Genomic DNA, 16211 nt, shown 5'->3' with positions numbered 1-16211 from the left:
ATGTGAGCTGATTCATTCAATCTGCCACTCGCAATGTTATTATTACGTAGCAGTATGAGGGGATGAAAGGGTAGACCAGCCCCCCAACTTCAGGCTTGTCAAGCGAGTCACGTGAAAAACACTGTACAGCGCCCAGCGTCATCAGGAAACACTGGACTGCTCAAGCTTTGATATCCTTTTTGATCAAGTCAGCTCCCTTTTCGCCAACGGCGTACGTCGTGGCCATTATATTCCTAGAACGTTGGTTAGGCATACACAATTAGTTGTGGGGGCACGGTCAGCACTGACCCTGAAACATGACCAGGGAAAATAGATGCATCCACCACTCTCAAATTCTGCACACCCTTGACCTTCAGCTCATTGTCGACCACTTGTCCTAACGCACAGGTGCCTATCAGGTGATATTGCGTGCTAATATGGTTCTTTACATACTCGATCCGCTCTGCTTCGGAATCGAGACTCGCATTCTTGGGTGGCAATTCACGAGTATCGAGGGATTTCGCGACGAGAGGATGCCTCGCTACCTGATCTATCCATTTCACGCCGGCCGCGAGGATCTTCGCATCGACTTCGTTTCGGAAATACCCCGGGTCGATCTCCGGGGGAGCCAGTGGGTCGGCATTCTTGATGTGCACGGTTCCCCTGGAGAGAGGGTGTTCGAGACAAATCAACAGGGACACCTGTTGTTTCCCTTTAGGCGGCGCTCCGAAAAATTGTGTCTGGTCAGAGCCTTTTGCCACATCGAGGCGACATGGTATACAGAAGGTTTGCAGGTTGCTGAAGCCTGGATTGCTGAGCTGATCGACGATAACCTAGAGGTGGATTAGGCAACGGGCTCCGAATATGCTGTCCATGGGATAAGGGTGACTGACTCTCTCTTGCGCCTTCTCGAAGGCAGACTTAGCCAAAGAATTCGTTTTTATTTCCTTGATGGTAGCTTCGAGCTCTTCAGGGGTGGCTATTTGCGCATAGGATATAAAGCCCATGGCCATACCAGGATTGCCAAACATGCCATTCCCGGTCTTGTCATAGATAGCTTGTTGCGCTTTCAGGAACTCCTCCTCATGTAGAGCGTCCATAGATTCAACTCCCGGTTTCAAGTCGTAGAGGACTCCTCCGAGAACATGGTCTTGGAAATTAGCACCTACCCCTTTATTTTCAACAATGACATCGACGCCAGCGGCCTGTAAGACGTCGGGATCTCCAATGCCAGAAAGCTCGAGTAGTTGGGGACTCTGAATAACTCCGGTAGATAAGATGACCTCACGGGTAGCATTTAAGCTGTATTTCTTGCCCTTGTGAACGAACTCAACCCCTTTAGCAACTGTGCCATCCAGGAGAATTTTCGTGGCCTGTGCTTCGGTCAAGACCTTGAGATTGGGTCGGCCTAGGTTGGGACGAAGATACCCAGTGGCAGCGTATGACCTCTTACCATAGTCATCAGAACGGTTCACAGCGCCAAGACTGGAGTAAAAGCCATGGTGATCGCCTTGATAGGCTGTTGTAATTCGGTCCCCCCCAGTCAATTCGTAGGCGGCATTTGCAAAGTCTTCTTCCAGCGGCATATACCAGTCATTGAAGCTGGTATGGATCGGTCCGTCCTTGCTATGATACTCCTCCGATTCGGTGGCTGGCATGAACATAGGCTTCTTTGCGCTGGAATCAGTGCGATCGATGGTGTGATGTTTGCGAAAGTATGGCGCCATCCCGGACCACCCCCAACCAGCGCAGCCATCCATCGACTCCCAATTGGCGTCATAGTCTGCTTTGCTGCCTCTCACATACATGAGGTAGTTAATGCCGGAGGATCCTCCAAGGAGTTTACCTCGTGGCATGGAGTAGACTTTGTTGCCGGCATTTGGTTGAGGAATACTTGCCATACACCAATCGTAATCAGGCCGGCCAATCTGTTCATTAGCGGATTTAAAGGAGCACCAGTCCTCATGTACCTACCATTGTTGGATAGAGAGAAGGAGTGGACACATTCTTGTCGTCCATCCGATTCTGGCCTGCTTCTAAGACGGCAACAGCAATGTTTGGATCCTCGGTGAGCCGAGCGGCGACCACAAGACCAGCGGTTCCACCGCCAACGACAATGAAATCGTAATCCTGTGAGGTCAATTCATCAACAGAAACCAGGGCATTGGAAGTGCGGTTGGCGCCATTGGTAGCCGCCATGTTGAACCGAAAGAAAATTTGCTCAGACAGAATGGATACTTGTCAACGGAGAAGTTTTATCAAGGGAGATGACCTCCATATTGCAGGACCTACCTTGTATACCTTGTGTTTAGGATTTCCGTGGGCATCTACATATGCTCTCCCCGCATCAGCAACATCAAGAGCCCGAGGGCCAATATCTGCGGGGTGCTTCCAATCGGGTCAGTTGTTGCCCACATGTATGGGTGATTTCAGGGCGTTCTCGCCATACACATATGTTGTATGCCAGGAGTGTTCATTCTTAGGAACCCCGCCCTGTACATGTAACCCCATTTCGGGGAGAGGGAAGTTTTCGTCAGTTCGTAGAGAATCAAAGTCATAAAGTCACTTCAAGTCAGGTGGTCCCAGACGGCCGATTCTGAGCTGAGGGACACAACGCATTGCAAACATTTTCAAGGCTGGGGAATTCGGCCATGCTGACGGTTGATTCAAGAGATAGAGGAACGCTCATCAGCTTTAGAGGGCAGGAAAGGGGGTGAATGGTGCCACGCGGACCAAGACACCGTGGCCAAAAATAGGCGGGATAGGGTTTAAGCACCGACATGTCTGAGACCACAGAAAACCTACCGATATTGTTGAAGCCAAGGTATTGCCAGACTCCAGGTGGAGGGTTGTTGTAGGGGAGGCAAGACAGTCTCGATGGGGGCAGCACGACCGCCACAGGCACCATGCCACAGTTAAAGACGAAGAAAGCTTAGCTGGCTCACTGGCGAGTTAGGTAAGTGCCTTTAAGCTTAAGCGGCACCCTCGGGCGGGGCTTGGGGGCTGTGCCGCCAAGCACCGCTTCTACCATCCCTTTTGATCGGTGACACCAACAAAACACAAACCATTTTCTGTAAATGCCACCCTCCCCTTTCCGTATCCTTATCAGCCCAATGACAATCTAGACAACGCTTGTCGTTGTTTTTCGGTGAAAATTTCAACTGGTCCTTTTGCCCGTGCCTCGCGGGTCAATACCACATGGCCAACGGCTGTGGCTGTTACTAAGCCCTCTTTTGATGGCAAGCTGACTCCTCTCGGTTTCAGCTTCAGCTTCTCGACTCGAGAGCGACGAACCAACAAACAATAACACATGCCGGGCCCATGAGCACCACCGAATTAACTGAACCGGCCACCAGGTGGCCCGCACCATGTCTTTCCCACTGCTCCATCCTGTGGAACTCGCATGCTCCAATTTTGTGCGTCTTTTGCTTTCTCCCGGTGCTTGAAGAAGGGAACGTTGCATATATCGGCTGGCTGGTTGGTTGCTGGCAACGTCCATCCATTCTAGCCGCACCAACAGCATTTTGTCTTTGCTGATGATACATTTCACCCTGCATTTGTATCTTGTATCCACAAGAGCAAGATAACGCGTGTCGAGATCGTGATACTGAGCCACTAAAAAATGCATATCTATTCAGGTAGGTCCCCGGTCCTCCGCCGATCACTTCTCGATCCTGAGAGTACCTGTGCCAACAACTGAACTTCACCAATGTTCCCCGCGAACTAACAAGTAACACCAACACTGTCTTGTTGACCGATAGATCTGTACAACGACCAATTCGCCACCTGTTTTCGAGAAACAAAGTTCTTGGATCATCTTCCATATTCTTTGTCACCAATCCCTTACTGTTTCCTTCGGAATACCCGGGCGTCTTCACTTTTATCCCGCATCCAACTTATCCGCCAAAGTCGTCATAAAATAAATCACTGCCTGTTCTGCATACAGCCACCCGGTCTTGTCAGCAAACTAGTACTAGTATCTGTATTGTTATATCAGGATTATATTTCTCGACAGCACAAGAACAGTCTCTCGACAGCAGCAATTCGCACCACCTTCACTCATCATTTCTCCACAAGTGAGAGGAAAATGTCCAACAAATCTGAGCAGCAACAGCAACGGTACTATGCCGACTACGAACGAACATTCCGCCAACCCATCAACAAACCCAGCTCGGATCGATCCAAATCCAGTCCTCCAACATCCAACTCATCCTCACGGACGTCTTCGTCCACCTCTCTACAGCCTACATCACCTGTGGCAGAATGGTGCCACCAAATGCACATGATCCAACAACGGAAGTACGATTGGTGTGATGGCTGCCACCCCAAAGTCCAAGTGTCGACGTTGAAGGTGCCCTCGCAGAAAGCCATGCAAGCTCAGCGATACAATCAAGAGCCGAGCCATGCCTATCAATGAAGCGGCGATCGACCTGAACATGTGGCACAGACGTATTGCATGATGTGTACATATATAAAGCGAGCATGGTGTTGGTGGCGTTCATTTCCGGCTCTTGAGAGTCTCTAAGCACGAATCTAATCTTCCATAGTAAAGATCTTGTTGTTCGAAGCATGACGGGGTAGTTATGATATATGTTCTACAGAAATGGTAGAAGAAAGGGGGCCTTTGAACTTCCAAGCCACTCCAATGTGAGAGACACAAGTCAATGACAAGAATGATCAAACCTCCGAAAGCCCATCGCGTCGTAATTGATCGTAATCTGCTCCCTCTTTCCTCTCCTCACCTGGTTCTCAATCCCTATTTTCCCGTATCTCCTGCACCATCTACCGTTGCCTTCAATTTCTCTACCTGCTCCTTAAACAGAGCCTCATATTCCTCCTGTCGAAACACCTGCAGGCACCTCATCAGAACCACAGAAACACACCCATCCAAAAAAAAGAGACAACAGGCATACCCTCGTAGCTTCCAGCGCGCTCGGCTGGCCCAATTCCGGATCGGCGCCAGCCTCAAGCAAGACACGGATAACGTCGCGCTCGTTCTTGAACACGACGCCCGCGAGCGGCGACTGGCCGCGGTCGTTCAAACGGTTCGGGTCCGCCCCCTGTTGGAGCAGCAGCGAGACTAACGGTGCGTGGCCGTGGTATGCGGCGAGCATGAGCTAGACATGGAGTGCCCCTCAGTCCCCTGGGTCCGTCTGATAAACAACACCCCCGTTCGTGCCCTCCATTTACGATTGCTCAACACTCGACAACAGCCAAACTCAACTCCAAAACACAGAAACACAAAACGGAAAAGCAGACAGCACAGGAAGGACGTCGACGTTAGACATACCAGAGAATCACCCTTGTCATTCGTCAGATTGGCCGGCAAGCCCCGCGGCAGCGCCTGCTCGAAGAGATCCAGCTGGCCGTGGCGCGCCGCGTCGAAGAACCTCGATGCCAGCGCAATCGCCTCGGGCGGGAGTGTATCTGTCGTGTTTGCCGTCGCAGGTGGTGGTGGTGGTTGCGGTGCTGGGGCGTCGTCGGTAGAATTCATTTCTCCCTATTCTGCCCTGAAGCTAAATAACAGGTAGACCTCTTTGATCGCGTGGTTTAGTATAACCAGGAAAGAAACGATGTCGACGATGTGTCGTAATATGATATGACGTGACGCGACGCAACGCAGCGCAGTACAGTGCAATCAAACTATTTTGCAAAATTAAATATTCACAGGGCAAGACGGGTCAAGGTCAGTTGGACATTAGATAACGGCACTGCCTAACGTCCAATACGCCTCTCCTATCTGCTTTCCTTCTCTACCCGTTCCCATGAGATGAGGACATGGCTAACCCGCGTAATAGTGCAGCATCATTGCGGCATAAACGTCGTGGCTCTAGAAAAATGACGTAGAAGCTTGGGACTCTCTGGCGGTGTGGAACCCAGCGCGGAGCACTCAGGAACGTTTATCCGGTCCGACGGCCTGGTGCAGCAAACTGAACCTACCTACCTACCTACCTACCTACCAGGGGTACGTACCATCATCCAGGAGTTTTTCCTCAGGTAGGTAAGCTTGAATCAATATTAGCAAGTTGTCACAAGCTATGGGTGCCACCCAGGTGCTAGGTATGTGGACAAGTGAAGAAGGATGTAGCGTCGTGTACAATGCCATGCCTCCCTGCGCTTTCAAGCCATCTTCCCGTTCTACTTCTTTCGTACACCATCTATCAGCGACGTCTTCTTTCCTCCTCTCAATACCCCTTTTCATCAATAACGCGAACTTGAAGCCGCTCATTTTGTTTATACACTCTCCCCGTCCATGGTTCGTATGGAAGCTCTGAGAAGCAGAAAGGGCCGGCATCTCTAATTTCCTGCTGCCCCAGAAGTAATCGAAGAGAGGAGTTCTCAGGATGTGTAACACAGGTTTAACCGAAGGGAAATGTTTTTAAAGTTTGTTTTTTAACTTCGCAAGAACTGGCTTGGTTCCTTGTATGTGTACAGAGGTTGAACTGGATGTTGATGATGATGGCCCAGGCGTGGTTGTGGTTGGATATCTGTATCGTCGTATCCCGATTGTAGAATCCAGCTCAGGTTGAACGCAGCTCAGGTGAGCTGTGTAGTGCGGTCTAGCGTGCGTTCCAAATGACATTTGCTTGTCTCGTCGTCTTTTTCTCGAGCTTCATGGTCTCGGTACAAGACCTATAGCAGAGACTCGGTTTCCTGAGTGCGACCAGCCTTCATTTGGAATGCAAAGAGAATAGGCTGCTCTCTGCATCATGGCACTCAACACTCCATCCATCAACGTCAAGTGGTATCAGCTGAGCTTTCCCACCCGTGCCTGACATTGCCCGTAGGTTTAAATAAGCTGTTACTTTTTATGCCTCTCTGCCTGAGCTTTGAGGTATTTAGAAACCAACTCTTTCTGTAACTGCTGCGGAGCACGCTCGTAGTGACTGAACTCCATGCTGAATTCACCCTTTCCTTGAGTCATGGCACGGAGATTGCTGCTGAATCCAAACATGCCGTTCAAACTGACGTCTGCGTAGGCGGTGAAGTCATCGACACCGACCTCAGTATCGTTGATGACAGCGCTTCGTTTCTGCATCATGGCGACAACGTTACCTTGGAACTCGGTGGGGGCGGTCACGACAACCTTCATCAAAGGTTCGAGAACGATCGGATCTGCCTGCATAAAAGCGTTTCGGAAAGCCTGTTGCGTGGCATTTTTGAAGGACATCTCACTGGAATCAGTCATGTGGGTTGCGCCGTCGTTGATGACCATAGAGGCGCCCAGGACTTTGTGGCCAATGAGAGGGCCTTTCTCACAAGATAGGTGAAAGCCCTTTTCACAGGCGAATAAGAACTTCTCGGAAATTGAGCCACCGATGACTTGCTCTTCGAAGTGATTGCCCTCCAGGTTGCCCTTGGCCTCCATCCATCCGGCAACACGAGCATAATCACCAGCACCACCAGTTTGTTTCTTGAGGAGATGGTTGAATTCGGTCCTCTTGGTGATGGTCTCGCGGTAAGCAACTTGTGGCGGACCAGTTTCGCAATCGACCTTGTACTCTCGTCGCATACGCTCGACATAGACCTCGAGATGCAATTCACCCATACCGGAAATAATCGTCTGTTCACTCTCGGTATCGAAGTGAACGCGGAACGTGGGGTCCTCGCGTTGGAAGCGTGCGATGGCCTTGGAAAAGTTCTGCAGATCCTTGTTGTTCTTGGGCTTGATGCTGAGAGAGATGACCGGTTCCGGAACATACATACTGGTCATGGTATAACCAAGCTGACCGTCGGTGAAAGTATCTCCAGATGCACAATCGACGCCGAACACCGCGCAGATTTCACCGGCACCGACTTCCGTCACATCCTCCATCTCGTTGGAATGCATACGAACGATACGAGGGATCTTGACCCTCTTGTCTGTTCGAGCGTTGAACACATTGGTACCCTTTCGAAGAGCACCTTGATACACTCGAATATAAGTCAATTGACCAAAGTTGGATTCTTCGAGCTTGAAAGCGAGTCCTACAAACGGAAGCGAGTTGTAAGGGATGAGTTTGACCGGTTTCTCCTTGTTCCGTGTATCCAGTGCCATGTTTGCGACCTCGCCCGGGTTGGGGAGATAGTCGCAAACGCCGTCAAGCATAGGCTGGATGAATTTATCTGCCAAAGCGGATCCCATGAAAACCGGTGTGAATTTACGCGAAATGGTTGCACGTCGAATTGCGGCTCTGAGTTGCTCCACAGTGGGCTCGACTTCATCCAAGAACATGTTAGCCATTTCCTCATCAACATCGGCGACGGTCTCAATGAGCTTTGCACGGCGTTCGTTGACCAGGTCTTGCACTTCGGCTGGTATCTCGTCCTTTGTAATGATGATCTCGCCACGAGCACCCTCGGCGTAGTAAGTCTTCATTGTAACCAAATCGACCAGTCCTCGGATATCATCTTCGGTGCCCACCGGAACCTGTACAGCGGCTGCGGCAATCTTCAACTTGTAATTGATTTGGTCGATGGCTTTGAAAGGATTGGCTCCCATCCGGTCCATTTTGTTGATGAATGTGATTCTGGGGACATTGTACCTTCGCATTTGGCGGTCCACGGTAATGGTTTGACTCTGCACACCAGACACGGCGCATAGAATCATGACGGCTCCATCGAGCACTCGTAGCGCTCTCTCGACCTCAATGGTGAAGTCAATGTGGCCAGGCGTGTCAATCAAATTGATGTGGTATTTCTCTTCTTTGCCATTCTCTTTCTTGATCCAGTCGCAGAACGTGGCAGCGGATTGGATGGTGATGCCCTTCTCTCTCTCCAGTTCCATCGAGTCCATCTTCGCGCCAACAGCATCCTTGCCACGAACTTCATGGATTGCACTAATACGGCCGGTATAGAATAGGACTCGTTCTGTCGCCGTCGTCTTGCCGGAATCAATATGCGCCTGATGGAGTCAATAAAAAGGCTCCACAGAGCAAGCACACTCGTCTGACTGACCGCAATACCAATGTTTCTAACCTTGGACAGTCGATGAGCCTCTTCCGAGGACATGTTCTCAATAATTGTCTCCTGGGCGAGCGAGTCGGGATCAGATGCTTCTTCAAGCCTGTTATCGTTTAGCGGAAGACTGCATCAAATCAGAATGTTGCTCACATCGCCGCCGCAGCGCCAGCAGCACCTCTTCGCCGCTGCCACCGATGGTCAGGAGGCCATTGTGCAGTCTGAGGCCTCGGGCCACCAGAGTAGCCACTGAGCACAGTCGTGGACGCGCATCGCCGGCAGAGCCATTGTTGGGCAGCTGGAGAGCGCGTTGAAAGTGTGCTGTTTCTGAAGAGCCCAGATGAGGCCCTCAAAGCACGCGAAGCACTCATACTGCCAGGCTGCTTAGAAATTTGATGGAGATTCGCAAACGTGCACAGGTCGAGTTTGGAACATTGAATTGCAATGTAGCAGACCGGCAGAATGGGAGCGGACAACTTTTTTTCGAAGCTCCATCCATGGATCATCGCTCAACTCCAAATCCAATGTCGTACCCTGGTCAAATGCCAAGGCCTGGGAAAACAAGTCTAGCCTTCTTTGCTCAAGGCTGATGCCGCCCTGTGTTCAATTGACAAGTTTCGCATCGGATTAAGGACTGGTGCTAGTGGCATTTAGTGGCTCATAGGATAGCCTATGGCGCCGTGGCCTGCGTCACCGACATCGCTGTAAGATATCTTGCCAAGAGAACAGGATTACTAGCGTGTTCCGAAAAAAAGCGCTGATCATTTGAGAAGAATTATATATGGTCAAGAAGATAGAAAATATCACGTGATGATAACCGTTCCTTCGGCTACGTGATAATACCAGGCCAGATTTAGCGATTCAACGAGTACCAATAAGTTCTTAGTAGAGTGATCACTCGACCTACTGGTACTTATTGTGAGCCTACTAAAGATTACTCGTACCTCGCTCAAAGAGATTTAGAATAGAGCTAAGAAGCTAGGAACAACCTTGCTAGGGGTCCTGGGCAAAAAGTGTTCTTGCTGCTTTTGCTGACCCACAGGTACCTTTTTGAGTGACCTAACCCGATCAACTGTGGAGCTGCGACACCTGTCAAGTGTTCAACGAAGAACAATCATCTTAATGGGATGAAGAGAGCCGTGGTAAGATGGGCACCTATGCCGCCATTGTAAACAGTGCAAAGGAGACTTCCGGCAGATCGTGAAATCGTGAACGAGTGTGACCAATTACTACGCTGTTCTGCTACCCTAAGCAATAACCTGTCCTCTCCAAGAAGGACTACAACAATATCAGGTCCTGTGAACCCATGCCAGCATAAGACCGGCCCTCTTTCGGCATCTCTACGCGCTCACTGGAAAAGCAACAGTGTCCCACGGCTCCCTCTGAATTTGTGCCGTCAGGAACGGCGCCCCATTGCACCGGTAGTGATGCGATATCTTCCTTCTCGACCTTTTCTCTTTCTGGTGGGTGGCAAGCCGCGGCAATAGCGACGCTGCATGTTCCCACCAGCGGCATCCCAGGCTTATACCGGCAGAAGCCTAGCCCAATGGCAACGACAAGCAGCAATCCAGCTGCGATTATGGTAAAGGCCATACCGAAGATGCTGTACCCGCACGTTACAACAGACCTTGCAGGGTCGAGGTTTCCAGCGCGATCATTGACGCGAATACTGGCGACGAAGATGCTTTGGGACACGAGCCAATGGAGTACACCAGAGACACCCATTAGAGGTAGCGCATAGCGGTAGGGCAGCTGAAGGAAGTAAGTCGACCTTTGGCCTTCAGAAGGACTGGAGACGCGAAGGGGTTTGAATTTGTAAGCAAAATCGCTCCACTCATTTGCGAGAAGCATACTGGTGAAGAGACCGTTGACGAAGAGGTAGATGAAGGATAGGGTTGGTTGAGGAGAATTGGCGATCAGGACCGCGAAAATGAAGGTCGAACCTCCAAATGACGGCAGACTCCAACCCTTGATGAGAGACTGAGCATGGAGCTTGCCAACACCGAGTTCCCACAGGGATTGAGCATCATTCGCTCCATCGAGCTGAGTGATGCCATAGGCCATTAGTGAGGCGATGGCGGCAAGAGCCAAGATGATGCTGGTGAGAGGATCAGTATGAACTAGCTCTACTGACAGAACCAGACTTACAGTAATACAGTAATGGTCCACCTCCCTCCGCTTGCCGCACTGGACCATTTGTGCCTCTTGCTGCGGAAAGTGACTGGATCTTGGGGAAGCTCCTTTGCGCGGCCCCCACTTACATAACGAGCATAACGATCCCAGGTGAACACGACCTGCTTCTTGCTCAAGAGACACATGCCCTTGCTGGTATCGTCGACGACTCTGAGAAAAGACTCGACTGCATCACCAACGGTGATCAGTGGGCGGTCTCGAATCCAGAAGGCCACGTAACACATGCATAATATCTTGACCAAGTTGAACACCATGACAACGATGGCGATATCCAGACTGAAATTCAAGGTGCAGGTCCCCTCTACCTTCTCAGCTAAGCAGTGATCGATATCATATCCTTTGGACACCCATTGATCTGCCACCGCCTCCAATTTTGAGACCAACGCATAGCAGGGCTGCGCATAAATACTGAAGCTCAAACCTCTCGGGTCGCCAATGTCAATCTTGTCTTCAATCTTGTCATCATCGCAAATCCATTGGTACGGATCACGACTTTGGCCCCTAAGCAGTAATGCTGTCATTGTATTATCGTACCCGAGAATGTCAAGTAAAGAGTTGTTGGCCGCGGTTGAGCTTGATGAGTTTGAAACAACCAGTATCACATTCCGATACTGGCTCAACAGATCATTGGCGTATGTTCTGATACAAGCTGCGTTGTCGAGTCTCTCCCAGCTGGAAGCTTGACGGCGAATCTGTGGGATGTCACACATGTCATCGCCTGGGAATTTCTGAGTGTCGTAAAGACCGCCCTCGACGAAGTCTTGGGTAGCGTAGAGGACGTTGTAGCTGTTCGTCGAAAGCGAAGAAAAGAAGACAGAATTATACCTGCAATGTAAGCTCAGGGCTATCCCGAGGGCCATGGCAAGGAACCTTACATCAGATGTAGCGGCACGGAGGACAAGGCGAGACACCACCATAATGCCACCTTCCTCGACTGTATATGCTGCAGATTCCGGACGGAGGGAACGCCAATGTCAAGCCACTTCATTTTGGCATGTGCTTTCTGAACCTCTCCTCTAGTGGGCGCCGACAAGCATTGCATACAGTAGTTTGAGCCTGATAAAAGCACCGTGCTCAAGCCATTGATGCCAAAATGAAGCCACGAGTTCATGGTCGCTACTCTGTCGCAATCACCCAAGAAGAGGATGGCCATGCCGGCCTTGAAGTCCGCGTGTTTCCCACACCATATCGTGACCCCGACATTGATCAACAAGGACAGCAACGCAGTCCCGGCTGCTGTCGTTGCACCAACGCGCCAGCCTGAGGGACTCCATGGCGCTTGTGGGTCCTTATGTTGCTGCTCCGGTTGGAGGAGATGGCGCTTCGCATGGTCCACTTTTTCAGAATCCTCAGATACAAAGCTCGACATGGGGGTTTGCTGGTGGGCTGATGGGTACTCCAGAGGCTCATGGTCACGTTCAGGTGTCGATGAGAGTAGGCCGGCGCCTAGAACGGAAGAGTAGCCCTTTGATGGTCTGGTGCTGTTCCAAGCAGGTTAGCCATTACTGGACAAAAGCGATGATCATTCCATCAGGCACGGAGTACAGGAGCAGGAAGAACACAAACACCATACCTTGCTTCATGAGGGAAGAGCATTGGAGTCGCGCAGCACAGTGAAATGGTATTCAGTAATTAGTACGCTAGAAACTCGTCTCCGAATCTAGTGTAGACGGGAGACATGGCGAAAGAGGTCCAACGGGAAGAGATATAGTTCTCCAGCAGAGGGAACAGCCTCAGTCAGAGGGCTGCATAAGTGTAGAATAATCGCGAATACCTGAAACGCGTAATGGGACGGCGCATTGTCCTGAAATCGCCTTGGGCGGCGACAAGGTTGTTATGGTTAACAGACGACTTCTTGCTATGCGTCGCAGGGATATTCAGGTCCAGAGTTAGTCTGCCATGCAGGCCCTCAAGGCGTGCCGTCAGGGCAACAACATACCCTACACAGACCCCAAACAGCCTGTGTTACACAAATGGGCTTGGGAGTTCCAGTTTGGGTCAAGTTCAAGGGGCCGGAAAGACGGGCAATTTGATGGAGTGGCATCAACGGCACAGAAAGCCTAGATATCTTGGGGCCGCCCCTTCGGCTGGTTCAAGCGTCTGGGGTAAGGTGGTCCATCCCTATGAGTAGCGCCCTCGGCCTCTATGGTGTCCATCGGTACGCATGAGAGCCGCCCTAAGGACTCCATTCGAAGGCCGAGTTGCGGACAAGATTCCTCACAGATGAGCGATACCTTGTAGTGTAGGGTACAGAGAGGCGATGATAATCCATGATTCGCTTCGCTGGATAGGAAGTTGGGGATTCCTACCTGAATGAAATCCTTAGATACCTCGAGCCTAACCTTGTTACATAAGGCAATATGTAAGCTTGCAGGAGTATGCAACTAACGAGTGGGTCAACTCACTCCTGAGTCCTGAGTCCCGAGTCCGATAGTAGCACATGCGTAGATAGGCACCGAGTGCGAGGTAAGTCAACAGAAATCCACGGAGACCTGGCAGCACTATCTAGCTAGGTACCTTTCTAGTTAGCAGAACCAAACAGGGCGTTGTACTCGAATCAATCCACGCACGAGTTAATCACTTTGGTGAATGACAGTACTCCATGCAGCCTTGTGGACCCAGACATGCCTTCTTACTCTCTCCATCCGAGAGAAACTCCGGCAGGAAGGCACAGGGTGCACCTAGAGGCAGGGTTGAAGTCATCGACACGGCCTAGATGCATTGTAGGTATGGATATCAAATGCATGAGGAAACAACATTGGCATATCTGGTTTACAGTCTGCCCACAGGGGAGAATCCAGACAGATTTCTTGTTTGCTCCTTTTGTATGCACGTGCATATGACTTTTGCTATTATTCATCACATCTTTCAGTCGTTCGTCGTTTCCCGGCTTATATGTATGCGGGCCGTGGTTTGGCTGATGGTCATCCGCATTGTCTTTTCCGGCGCCTTCATCAGCTTGGGTGTGATCATGCTCGCTCCTCTGTCCTATTGTCATTGCCCACCCCAACTGATCCATCCCCGCCATGTCCTCCTCCACGCTCTCCTAGCATGCCACCAACTGACGAGGTCCTACCTGCTGCATCTGAGTTCCCAGTGACCGCAACAACCTCTCTCTCACCACCATGTCCTCTTCCTCCTGCCGCGGCATCGAGTTTCCGCTCCAAATGCCCACGGAACTCCCACCTGGCACGTACGCTCCAATCGAAGAGCATGACGGCAGCCAGCGCAATGTAAAGCACAGAGACATAGTTCATCGAGCGGCCAGAGGTCGGCATGGTGGTAGGGAAGCTGTAGATGACAATGATAAAGAGGGTCCAGGCGAGTAGAAGGCAGTTGGCCACGAGGCCTAGTTTGTCTCCGAGCCAGAAAGGTCCATGGCGGATGTTGCTGCGGCCTCGAACGAGGAGACTGATCACTGGGACTGAGTATGAGACGTAAAGGAGGACGATGCATGCCGTCACGGTACTAGCTTACGATATTAGTGATGGTCAGGCTGCCAGCCAGGTGTGTGTGACTGATTGACTGATTGATGGGACACCACTTACGAGCTGAAGGCTGCTGTGCTGGCCCAGTATAGAAATCCGACTAGAGCCACGAGGGTGCAACTGAAAAGATGCGCCATCAGGGGCACTTCCAGTCTCGGGTGGACCTGTTTGAGCCACCTATGGCCCGGTAGGCCAGCGTCTCTTGCAAAGCTCCAGCACAGACGGCTCTGCCACGTATGGCACGCAATGAGGCAGCCGGTTCCAGTGAGGATGACAAGGGTTTCCAAGGCACACGCTCCAATCACGTTGGTTGACTGGTGAAATATCTCAATTATCGGTACACCGGTGGGAGTGAAAGTGACGCTCGTGAGATCTTGGATACTGAACATCATGCCAATAGCGAATGGCCAGGCTGTACAAAATCCGATGGCAACTGTACTACAAATGGCCAGGGGGATGGTCTTTTCTGGTTCCGGAACCTCCTCGGCCATGTGCGTGGCACAATCGAGGCACGCGAACGCCCACTCTGGATTCATCAGGCCGATGAGAAATGCGATGCCATCGTTATGCCATCCGGTGTTGTTGATGAAAGTTGCGAAGACAAACTTGGATGAGTTGTGGTTTGGAGCAAAGCTGGGGACGGTGATGAGGATTATGGCGAACGAGAGAAGCGAAATGTACAGGGTTGCAGTGGCTATTGTGGGGAGGACTTTGCCGTATATGTTGAAGAGGAAAGAGACTGCGTTAAGAGCTAGAGCAGTTGAGCATCTGTTAGCGAAGTATCAAACGATATATCATGAGTTCCAAGCCGGTGGGTCGCATATCAATGCTCACCCTGGTAGGCAACAATAACATGCCAGGCCTGAACCTCGAACGATTCATGCGTGAGCTGGTACAGACCAGTAACAGCCGTAGCCATGGCCAAGGCGACACTGGAAGTAGTGAAGATGCTGCCGACCCAGGCAAAGCAGCCTGTAAGATAGCCTGCTAAATTGGCGTAGCGAGAAGGGGCCAATTCGTTTGCCCAAAAGTACTGCCCGCCGGCACTGGGCATTGACGAAGCCAGCTCACTGAGCGATACGGCGGCGCAAGAGGTGATGAGGGCGATCAGGAGGATACCGTAAACAAGAAGAACAGGCCCGCCGGAGTTGATGCCGGTGACCATGGAAGCAGAGACGCCAAACCAGGAGTTTGTGAGCGAGAATGCCACGCCGAGGACGGACCAGAGCGAGAAGTTACGCTTCATATCTTGCTTGTAGCCCATTTCGGCGAGCTTGAGGGCATCGATATCAGGTTGCTTAGCAGCATCGTTCGGTGCGATTTCTGCGCCTGCCATTGTAAGAAGTGATTCGTGATCGAGACCTATGTCATACACAAAGCTGGGAGGGAGTCAGACAGCGGCAAGAACGGCAATTGTTGGGTTGAAGGCCAAATAAAACGAAGAGGAAGGTCGGCTTTCTGGTTGAGGATATGCCAACTGCGGGAACGGGTGTGACGAAGAAATATCACAATGGAAGCTGCATGTGACACTCAGCCTTGAGATGGTTCACAACAGGAGCCTTAGACAGAAGAAAGGTGACGACCGCGTGGTATATCGCAGGGCGAGCGTGC

At 51.1% G+C, this 16211-nt stretch overlaps 6 protein-coding genes across 6 annotated transcripts; 1 reads left to right on the top strand and 5 right to left on the bottom strand.

Moving 5' to 3' along the window:
- Positions 1-160: 160 nt before the first annotated feature.
- On the bottom strand, positions 161-2178 carry A1O9_01183 (uncharacterized protein; the record flags this gene model as incomplete). Its single annotated transcript, XM_013410342.1, has 4 exons — positions 161-233; positions 289-812; positions 873-1907; positions 1954-2178. The coding sequence occupies 4 exons, from the start codon at positions 2176-2178 to the stop codon at positions 161-163; spliced, it is 1857 nt and encodes a 618-aa protein (XP_013265796.1).
- A 1888-nt stretch (positions 2179-4066) lies between these two features.
- A1O9_01182 (uncharacterized protein) lies at positions 4067-4396 on the top strand (the record flags this gene model as incomplete). Its single annotated transcript, XM_013410341.1, has 1 exon — positions 4067-4396. The coding sequence occupies one exon, from the start codon at positions 4067-4069 to the stop codon at positions 4394-4396; it is 330 nt and encodes a 109-aa protein (XP_013265795.1).
- A 409-nt stretch (positions 4397-4805) lies between these two features.
- Positions 4806-5473, bottom strand: A1O9_01181 (uncharacterized protein; the record flags this gene model as incomplete). Its single annotated transcript, XM_013410340.1, has 2 exons — positions 4806-5096; positions 5270-5473. 2 exons carry the CDS (start codon positions 5471-5473, stop codon positions 4806-4808), a joined length of 495 nt encoding a protein of 164 aa, XP_013265794.1.
- Positions 5474-6781: 1308 nt separating this feature from the next.
- Positions 6782-9290, bottom strand: A1O9_01180 (elongation factor G, mitochondrial; the record flags this gene model as incomplete). The annotated part of the gene is made up of 3 exons (XM_013410339.1): positions 6782-8863; positions 8917-9025; positions 9073-9290. 3 exons carry the CDS (start codon positions 9288-9290, stop codon positions 6782-6784), a joined length of 2409 nt encoding a protein of 802 aa, XP_013265793.1.
- A 907-nt stretch (positions 9291-10197) lies between these two features.
- A1O9_01179 (uncharacterized protein) lies at positions 10198-12481 on the bottom strand (the record flags this gene model as incomplete). Its single annotated transcript, XM_013410338.1, has 3 exons — positions 10198-11017; positions 11068-11937; positions 11988-12481. The coding sequence occupies 3 exons, from the start codon at positions 12479-12481 to the stop codon at positions 10198-10200; spliced, it is 2184 nt and encodes a 727-aa protein (XP_013265792.1).
- A 1600-nt stretch (positions 12482-14081) lies between these two features.
- Positions 14082-15936, bottom strand: A1O9_01178 (uncharacterized protein; the record flags this gene model as incomplete). Its single annotated transcript, XM_013410337.1, has 3 exons — positions 14082-14580; positions 14661-15351; positions 15435-15936. 3 exons carry the CDS (start codon positions 15934-15936, stop codon positions 14082-14084), a joined length of 1692 nt encoding a protein of 563 aa, XP_013265791.1.
- Between the last annotated feature and the right edge of the window lie 275 nt (positions 15937-16211).

Source organism: Exophiala aquamarina (assembly GCF_000709125.1).
Source record: "Exophiala aquamarina CBS 119918 chromosome Unknown aczIA-supercont1.1, whole genome shotgun sequence".
NCBI classification, from domain to species: Eukaryota; Fungi; Ascomycota; class Eurotiomycetes; order Chaetothyriales; family Herpotrichiellaceae; genus Exophiala; species Exophiala aquamarina.
This window is presented reverse-complemented; position numbering and strand designations above follow the sequence as displayed.